Consider the following 10376-nt stretch of genomic DNA (forward strand, 5'->3'; position numbering starts at 1 on the left):
TTCGTGGACTCGGGCATCTGGCAAGGCAGGTTTTCAAATCCACAAGAGCTCATGCCGTAATAAACAGTGTTTAAGGAGCCACAATGCTCTTTGATTATAAAAAATGACTGGCCTCAAAATTTTTGGGGGCAAGGTGGGGAGGTAACGTGCATAAAACCTGCAGATTGCATAGCAGGAAACAACGCGTTAGAAAACCGAAACATGAAAGATTCCAACAGAGGTATGAGCAGAGGCCTGCGCAGCTTGTTACTCACAAAGCTGAACACAGGTGTCAGGTGTCACTTTGCTTTTGCGGTTCCCCAAAGGGAACAAAACCAAGAAACGTATTGAGCCTGTGGTGGGATGCAGTGTAGATGACTCATGGTCTGCATTTGCATTGGTAAACCACAAGTTGTACAACCCTATTCTAAGTACAGTGGTACCTCAGGTTACATATGCTTCAGGTTACAGACTCCGCTAACCCAGAAATAGTGCTTCAGGGAAAGAACTTTGCTTCAGGATGAGAACAGAAATCGGGCTCCGGCGGCGCGGCAGCAGGAGGCTCCATTAGCTAAAGTGGTGCTTCAGGTTAAGAACAGTTTCAGGTTAAGTACGGACCTCCGGAACGAATTAAGTACTTAATCTGAGATACCACTGTACAACTAAGGTTCCATCAAAAGTATACATTTAAAGCAGTATCATAGTACTTTAGATTGGTCATGTATTCTCCCAAAGAATCCTGGGAAATATAGTCTGGTTAGGGCAGAGGCTTTTAACCTTTTTGAGGCCACGGCTCCCTTGACCATCTACATTCCTTCTGCAGCACCCCTGTGGGGCTCAGGAGCCCAGTTATGTCACTCAGCCTCCCTCAAACAGCCTCCCTCGTGGAGCGTTCCCTTAGCCTCCTCTCCTCTCTCTTTGAGAGTCCTCTGAGCAGCCACAGCTGCCACCTCTGGTCTCTGAGCTGCCACCCCCTACCCCAAAGAGAGATGCCTCCTCACACTGCCTCACTGAGGCCTGGGAAGCACCTCCTGGCCAGCCCCAGAGGCACCATTCGCCTGGGGAGCTTGTAGCCAGGGCTGCCGCAACAAGCAGCTGTGCAAGCCTTTGGGAGGCAGAGACGCAAGAGGGCATCAGAGGAGGGAGGGAAGGAAAGAGGGACAGAGGCCAGTGTTGCCTGTGGCACCCCTGACCATCATTCAAGGCACCCCAGGGGGCCACGGCACACTGGTTAAAAACCACTGGCTTAGGGTGTTGAGTGTTGCTAGGAGACCCCCATTCCTCTCACAGAGCTACGATTCCCAGAGTAGTTTAACAGGAACTCTGGGAACTGCAGCTCAGGGAGGGGAATAGAGGTCTCTCAGCAACCTTTAGACTTCCCAGGATTCTTTGGGGCAAGCCACGGCTGTCTAAAGTGCTATGATACTGCTTTAAATGTATAGTGCAGATGGGGCCTAGATATGGGAAGATTAAAACAATGGTTCAGCGGGAAGACCCCAGCATAAAGGGAATACTTACCATGGGGCTACTGAAAGCCGTGTGCTTTGAGAGGATGCTCGCTCTTTTGGCTTCCACTCTGCTCCCCGTGCGCCTATGAGATTTTGTACTCTGGTTCCTGTGGACAACCTTAATGCTCTGGTGACTGCTAATACTATCCCGCTGGGACAATGGCGCCGGTTTAGGGGCAGCTTCTTCATCCTCGGAATCAGCTTCCTGGTACATGGCAATACGTTTTGCTATTGACAAGAAACAACAACAACAACAAAATTGGCTTGTGGAAGAAATGCAGAAATGAAATAGGAGTACGGAACAGATAAAAAATGCGTTGGGTAACACAACCAGTGACTAACCCCAAAGGAAAAATAACACACAGCCTGGTTTCTCAGAGGATGTGATTTGGAGACAATAGATTGACTTAGAAGCCTGGAAGCCCTACTACTGAATTGTCTTCTGTCCTGAGGATGCTAAGTCCTCAGTACGCTGCATTCAGTTGTTTAACTCTTTTGGGAATTAGGGACTTGGGCACAATCCCCTTTCATTTGCAGGTATAGGCAGCAGAACAGGCACAGGATTAGACACGCCTGGAAATTGTTCGGTTTGGGATGCCTGGCCGTAGCTGTAGATTTCTTATTCCACAAGTACTGGCTGCAAAGCATGCAGATCAAATTATTTGATAATGGCATTTTAATGCCTTTCAGTAGCTTAAAATTACAAGGATGCCACTGACAGACTATATACAAGTCCTACTTCTGCTCTGGATTTGGCTCTCTAGAACCAACCTGAAATGGAAGAAGACACCCCCAAAAGAAACATACAATGTGGATAAGTGTATAGCTCGGCTGCAGAGTGTCTTACATGTTTAAGGTCCTTGGTTTAATCGCTAGCTTCTCCCGAGAAGGGCTGCAGCTCATTAGGAGCGCATTTGCATTGGAAGCAGAAGATCCCTGGTTCAATTCCAGGTAGGCCAGGGACAGAGACTCTCTCCTAGCACCCTGGAGATATGCTGCCAGTTGGTGTAGACAATATGATGCTAGAGGGACCAATGGTATGAAGTAGCATAAGGCAACTTCTTCTGTTGCAGCTGAAAACATATGGAAAACAGTTGCCAGCCAGCATCTTGGGCAACAGGGACCAATGGCCTGGCGCTGAGTTGATAAAATACTCAGTGAAATCAGTTTCTTGTATATGGTGCAGAAGCACTCTACATTCACGTACTTCCGGATAGCCCGGCCGATGCTGATCTAGATGTTGCCACTAAGCTGCCATGAAAACACTTAAGAGACAATGAAAGCTTTCCCCAAGAGGCCAGAATCCTTCCTGCTGGGGATACGATACAGCAAAATCCCAAAGGAAGCCTCAACGGTATTTATGTATGTGACTACAGCAGCAAGGATTCTCTAAGCTCAGAAATGGAAGGAGGGAAGAAGAACACCTTCAAAGGAAGAAGGACTGACGGAAATCTTGGAATATGCAGAGATGGCAAAACGGACGGCGCTGATGAAAGATACAAATTTAGAATCTCTCAAAGAAAAATGGAAACCACATCTAGACTATATAAAAAGTCACTTCCTGCATGCGAAGACCACAGCGGGGCTTGAAGTGCAAGAAAACAGCAGAATACATTAAGAAACATGTTATCGATGAGACGGAACCTGAAAGGCGCAATTGCATGTAATCTGGGTTATCAATATTGGTGTTGGGCGAGTGGGAAGTCATTAGTTTTGTTGAATAGGAATACAGTTGTTGAGTAATGAATGTAACATTCTATATGGGGAAAAGAATAAAATATTATGAGAGAGAGAGACTGACTATGATAGCTTCAGTTCAGGATATAACTGGCTTGTGGGAAAATGAGCCCACCAGTATCTAACCTCACAGCTGATGACACATGACCAGGTGGAGATCAGGCTTCAGCTTATGTACCACCATCTCTGACCAAAGGAGGGAAGTGGAGGGGAGGCTACTTGTATCAGGTAAGGAAGTCTGCTTGCACCAGTAGCTGTAATACAGGATGTGGTCCTCCAGATGTTGCTGATTCCAACTCCCATCAGCCACAGCCAGCATGGCCAATCATCAGGGCTAGTGAGAAACATCTGGAGGGCCATAGGTTCTCCATTCCTTCTGTACCAGTTTAGATGATCATCCCTGCTTCCTCAAAAGATTTCTTGTCTGTCTGAGGAACAAAGAGGCTGCTCATTCTTGCCTTCATTCCATCCTCAACAGTGCAGGAAGGAACCAGGACTCTCTGACAAGCTTCCCTCAAAAGTCCCATGCAAACACACCCTACTATGCACTCTGACACCCACGTTTCGTATTATATGGAACCATTTGGGTATTACAACGCAACACAGATGAGTCTTAATTGAACATCAACTTTTAATGACTGATATAGACAAAATAATTAGTTATTTAATGCAGTACATGGCTTCCCTCATTTTCTGGCTCAATGTGACAAGGCTATTACATTCTGAAATAGCTCATAAAATCCACCGGAGCCCATTAGAAAACTCCCTTTGCGGTACAGCTTTCCCTAAAGCCACCTACATTATCTGCAGCTCTGCCGGCAAAAGACCAAAAATAAGAATAATAAAATAAACCAGAAAGAGGCCACCTGGATGATTAAAAGCAAGCAAACAAAGACAACTCATCAGGGAAGATTGGGAACTTTGCCGAGAATTTTGTTCACAGGATATTAATTTAAAATCCGTGGCGAAAGAGGAAATGGGAGGTCAGAGTGTAATAAATGCAACACTGCAAATAGCTGTGAATAATGATTTTCAAAAACCTCACTCCACAAAGGCACTTCAAAAAAACTCGTTAAGGACTAAAATAGCTTTAAGTCTGGCAGTTATCTATTTGCGGACTACAATGCCAAGTGGTCAAGCGGATTAAAAGAACTTCCTTAGTGATACATTTGAAATGTCATTTCTTTATAGGCGATGGCATAACTGCAATGCATTCCAGATAACATTTATGGACCTACATTAATCTGGATCTGCAGCAAAGGCTTTATACTGGAAATCAAATATTAGGGAGACAATGGCAGCGAATTCGCATTGTTTGTATTAAATGGAACAACAATGGCATAGTACTTCTAGGAACAAGATGGATGCTAAGCCTCAACTGGCAGACTAGCTGTGCTCCCGGTGAATGAATCCTCAACAGCACAGCTACAACAACAACAACAACAACAACAACAACAACAACAACAACAACAATAATTTATACCCCGCCCATCTGGCTGAGTTTCCCCAGCCACTCTGGGCGGCTCCCAATCAAGTATTAAAAACAATACAGCATTAAATATTAAAAACTTCCCTGAACAGGGCTGCCTTCAGATGTCTTTTAAAGATAGGATAGCTATTTATTTCCTTCACATCTGAAGGGAGGGTGTTCCACAGGGCGGGTGCCACTACCAAGAAGGCCCTCTGCCTGGTTTCCTATAACCTCACTTCTCGCAGTGAGGGAACCATCAGAAGGCCCTCGGAGCTGGACCTCAGTGTCCGGGCTGAACGATGGGGGTGGAGACGCTCCTTCAGGTATACAGGACCGAGGCCGTTTAGGGCTTTAAAGGTCAGCACCAACACTTTGAATTGTGCTCGGAAACGTACTGGGAGCCAATGCATTAACAGAGTTGCCAGAGAATATGCCATAGGGAAGGATCAAGTGCATGGTTTGTTGCTGATCCTGGCTCATTCCTTTGCAGCTGTGGTGCACTTGTAAGCCAAGACGACCTTTCCTCAAGCCCTTCTCAAAGAATCTCAATTTCCCCAAATTCATTGATGAAGAATCAGAGATTTCTGAACTGGGTGGTGTGCAATTGTAACAGGTGCTCTGTTCTTTTTCCTGGCCTTTGAGTTCTGTTCTGGCCTTGCCAAGTTATCTTTTTACCTGAACAAGGCTCTATTTCTATGTTTAGTGAAGTATGGTTGCCGATGGGTCTCCGGAAGATTGAGCGGATGAGAACAAAAGTATGCCCAGCAGTCAAGAAGGAGGTTTCTACATGTTCTGTAGAGGGAAGTGAGGAGCAGATGGGGCTCGTCAACTTGGGAAGGTAGCCTAGGAGACGAAAACTCTGGTCCTAAACCTCTGCTGCTTTGTGGGATATCTTTGGGAGAAGAAAAACCTAGAGAGTACACCCTATACAAATCTCAAGTAGAGTCCCTAAGACGGTTGGATGCCACCTTGTACACCTTCTGACAACACCTGCAGCCAAGCTGGTGCTGAACGTATTGCTCTGCTTTCCTTTGGATGACATCAGCAAGGCCAAGAGGGGCAGCCCAGAAACTTAATATACCCTGCCCAGGCTTGATCCCGGGGGAGGTCATTTGCTGATGCTAATGCAGTGGTTTGAATTCAGTGGGGGACTCTCTGGTCTTGAATGAGGCAACTGTGCCCCTGAAGGACCAGGTGCGCAGCCTGGGAGTCATTTTGGACTCACAGCTGTCCATGGAGGTCAGTCAATTCTGTGTCCTGGGCAGGTGTCTACCAGTTCCACCTGGTACGCTGGCTGAGACCCAACCTGCCCGCAGACTGTCTTACCAGAGTGGTACATGCTCTGGTTATTTCCCGCTTGGAATACTGCAAAGAGCTCTACGTGGGGCTACCTTTGAAGGTGAACAGGAAACTACAACTAATCTAGAATGCGGCAGCTAGACTGGTGGCTGAGAGTAGCTGCCAAGACCATACAACACAGGTCCTGAAAGACCTACATTGGCTCCCAGCACATTTCCGAGCACAATCCAAAGTGTTGGTGCTGACCTTTAAAGCCCTAATTGGCCTGCCCAGTATACCTGAAGGAATGTCTCCACCCCTATTGTTCAGTCTGGACACTGAGGTCCAGCTCTGAGGGCCTTCTGGTGGTTCCCTCATTGTGAGAAGTGAGGCTACAGGGAACCAGGCAGAGGGCCTTCTTCGTAGTGGCGCCCGCCCTGTGGAACGCTCTTCCATCAAATGTCAAGGAAATAAACAATCTGACTTTTAGACGATATCTCAAGGCAGCCCTGTTTAGGGAAGTTTATAATGTTTGATCGTGTTTTTAATATTCTGTTGGGAGCCTCCCAGAATGGCTAGGGCAACCTAGTCAAAAAGGGGGGCATACAAATAATAAAATTATTATTATTATTCTTACTCATCCCCAGCTGCACACTCCATTGTCTCTCAAGATAGATGGATGCCAACCAGGTTGCCACCTCCTCACTCATGATTCATGTCTACATCTTCCACCCACAACTGTGTGGATTGTAGTGTAATCCTGATGACATATATTCCATTGTGAAGTGTGTCTTCATCAGCCCAGAATGGTGCAGATGCTATCTGCAGCAGGATGGGAGCAACTACTATCATGCCACTCTAGGCATTCTGGACTGAAGAGTGCCCACTGTTTATCCTGCCCGCATCTGGTCCCATACTAGGAATGGCTTGGCTGCCTTCTGGTTCCTAAGACTGAATCCGCATCCAAGTATAATTTTGCTTTCCTGTTTTCCCCTCCTGGAATGCACATGCTTGCCGTTAACTATCAAATGCTGAATTTGCACAATCTTACCCACACACCTATATATCATACAATAGATTTTATGCACAGTGCTGAAAGAAAGAAAAATAAGGAAAGAGAAGAAGAGGCTGGGCGATTCAAAGGGACTGCGATTTAATTGACTTCTAGGATAGCAGAGTTAACCAAGTCCCTCTGGGTTTCTATTGTGACCAAAATAAGCAATGTGCAAACTTTAAAATGCACGGGTGCAAATTTAGAAAGAATAACTGTGTGTGTGTGTGGGGGGGGAAGGCACTCATAATTAAAAAGGAAGGATAGATTGGGCACTGCCTAAGAAGGAAAAGGGGTACTAATTGTGTAAAATGCCCTCATTTCATTAATGATTTCTGCCATTGGAGAATAAATAGTGACTCTACAAAATGTGTTCAGGATTCCCCCCCCCCCCATTTCTTCATTTCATCAGTAGCAATGAATGGATGCCAACTGCAAACAAGTCTTAGGCAAGCTCGGCCAGTTCAAAGTTTACCGCTTTGTTTATGAAATATAAAGAAACATGTTACACAGAATTACTCCTGCCCTGGACACAAGTATTTTAAAAATGTGTTAAGAGTCATGTTGGAAAAATCTTACAGCTCTTCTACGTCACATACAGCTTAGCCCTAAGATAATGACTGGCCCTCCTTTTTTGTGTTGGCAATGGTGCTGCAAGTCTAAAGGACGAGACACCAGTATCTATCTATCTATCTATCTATCTATCTATCTATCTATCTACCTACAGTGGTGCCTCGGGTTACATACACTTCAGGTTACATACGCTTCAGGTTACAGACTCTGCTAACCCAGAAATAATGCTTCAGGTTAAGAACTTTGCTTCAGGATAAGAACAGAAATCGTGCTCCGGTGGCATGGCGGCAAAAGGAGGCCCGATTAGCTAAAGTGGTGCTTCAGGTTAAGAACAATTTCAGGTTAAGAACAGACCTCCGGAACAAATTAAGTACTTAACCCGAGGTACCACTGTATCTATATCTGAAGCCATCACATAAACCCTTTAGTGTAGTTTTGCCTCTTAAGTACTGAGCTGGCGATCACTGTGGAGGCAAGTAGGAATGTATGGCCCAACTGTGCCACAGCCAGACCCTGTTCAGTTTAGACATGCCACAAAAATACTGTGACCTGTTGTACATGCAACACTTTGTGGCTGGTCACTGATATGATTAGATGTCAGAAACAGATGCCGAGTTTCCACAAGAAGACCAAAGAAAGCTGGGTCATTTCGTATGACAACTTTTTCTGCTGTTTTAAGATTCAAAGGGTGTGTTTTTAAGATGCAAATGCTCCTCACATGTATTGCTAAGCTTTTGACACCATGAAAGGCCATTCAATCTGCACTATGACCAACACCACTCAGAACATTAAATTCTCTCTCTGTACTCCGCCCAACTCAAAAGAAGCAATTTCTATGAACCTTACAGTCCATAAGATGCTACGGTGGGACAACCGCCAGTGTCAATATTTTTATTCCTTGACTTCTGGTGTTCTTGGATTAGCCCCAAACAGAAGGCTCTTTATTAAGAGCAGAGAGGTATGCGCTGTTCAGAAACACACACACGCAGCAACTTGCGAATAAAGCTCATTTCAATCATTCAACGTTTGTTTGTGTGTCTTCATGGATGTTTCGAGGTGGGGCGGGATGGGTGAGCTCAGCAGGTCAGAGCCTAAGATAGGTTAACCAGCTCAGTGAGACGGCATCTGTTTCTCACGCAGAAAGCTCCCACCTGAAGCCCTGGAGAAACTGTCGCTAGCCAGTGTAGACAATACTGAAGGAGATGTACCAATGGCCTGACTCGCTTTAAGACAGCTTGCTATGTTCCTAAGGAAGTTGCCCGTCTCTCCTAACCCCAAGCCCTGCAGCCGCCAGCACATGCCAAAAGCCTCTGAGTGGTCTGGTGAACCATGATGTGAGGGGCTGCTGAAAGAACTGCCTCAAATCAGATGAGGATCTTAAGATAACTTAAGGATGATCATGGGAGGGAAAGGTTCCTCTTTCTCTCTCCCCCCCATGCTCTATCACACATGGTTTGGGGGGACCTCAAAGTAGATGCTTTGCGAGGAGCCGAGGTGAGGACCTGAAACTTTCCTTCCATGAACTCCCTTCAGTGAATTATGGCTTTATTGCCACCTGGCCTGGCATAAGCACCAGCGCCAGGCAAGGCAGATGCTGAGGCCTACTGCTGCGAAGAAAGTTCTGCAAAGTTGTCTTCTTGTTTCAGAGAGAGAAAGAGAGAGAGAGAGAGAGAGAGAGAGAGAGAGAGAGAGAGAGTAAAGAAGAATCTCAGAAACTTTCTCAGAAAAATAAATCATTTAAGAACTACTGGTTCAGCTCTGGCTTACATACCTCAAATCAAGAATCTGGCTTTTTAATAGGGATGGGTAAATCTGTCGATTTTAAACCCCGCCCCATTCTTCTCGATTATTTTTACATTTCTCATGGCAATATTAATCAGCATTTCTGTGCAAAGTTCCCTTTAATATGTACATTTTTAAATGCAGTTTTGCCTAATATGCACATTTCCCCAAAGCAATGAATTTTTTTATGTTATTGCTACCAATATGTGCCTCTCTCCATATGAACCTACCTGGACCCTGAGATCATCATCTGAGATCCTTCTTCATAAGAGTTCTGGAGGGTGGCAACATGAGAAAGGGCCTTTTCTGCAGTGGCTCCCCATTTGTGGAATGTTCTCCCCAGGGATGTCTGGCTGGCGCCTTCATTATATACCTTTAGGCCCCAGGCAAAAATGTTCTTCTTTAACATCTTATATTCCATTTTAATGTGTTTGTGGGATGGGGGCGGGGAAGAGAGGGTTATTGCTTTGTGTTTGTTGTTTTTATCATGTATTTTAAGGTTTTTATTGTACTGAACTGCCCTGAGATCTACAGATGAAGGGCAGAATAATAATAATAATAATAATAATAATAATAATAATAATGTGTACATGCCTTTAGCTCAGAATATGCATTTCTCATTACTTGGCTGCAGAACTGCACTGTAAAATTCAAGTGAGTGTGAATTTCACAACTGAAACCTCTGTGTTTCAGTGTGCTTATTGTTTAGGAAAGTGCAAATTAGGTGTGTTCACCCTTAAATGTTAAATGCAAACTGCACTGAACCTTTCTACCACCCCACCCCATTGATGAGAGCCAATTTTATGTACATTAAATGAAATGAAAATATATCATACTTGCCATTGGCATCGTGGGAGTACTCTACGCCAGAAACAGTGCACCTTCGGAAAACCATTTTATTCTCGGTAAGAGTTCCAGTCTTGTCTGAAAATATATACTGAATCTGACCTAAATCTTCAGTGATATTCAGAGCACGACACTGTAGCTGAAGATCTGT

At 45.0% G+C, this 10376-nt stretch overlaps 1 protein-coding gene across 1 annotated transcript in view; it reads right to left on the reverse strand.

The window, feature by feature from the left end:
* Window positions 1-10376, reverse strand: part of ATP10A (ATPase phospholipid transporting 10A (putative)) — a 125682-nt gene that overhangs the window by 30535 nt on the left and 84771 nt on the right. The window contains exons 8-9 of the mRNA XM_083501628.1: window positions 10220-10372; window positions 1498-1715 (exon numbers count right to left, since the gene is read on the reverse strand). Of these exons, the coding sequence (XP_083357754.1) occupies window positions 1498-1715; window positions 10220-10372 (371 nt within the window). The remainder of the gene's footprint in view (window positions 1-1497; window positions 1716-10219; window positions 10373-10376) is intronic.

This window comes from Podarcis liolepis (assembly GCF_965112155.1).
Source record: "Podarcis liolepis genome assembly, chromosome: 4".
Classification (NCBI taxonomy): Eukaryota; Metazoa; Chordata; class Lepidosauria; order Squamata; family Lacertidae; genus Podarcis; species Podarcis liolepis.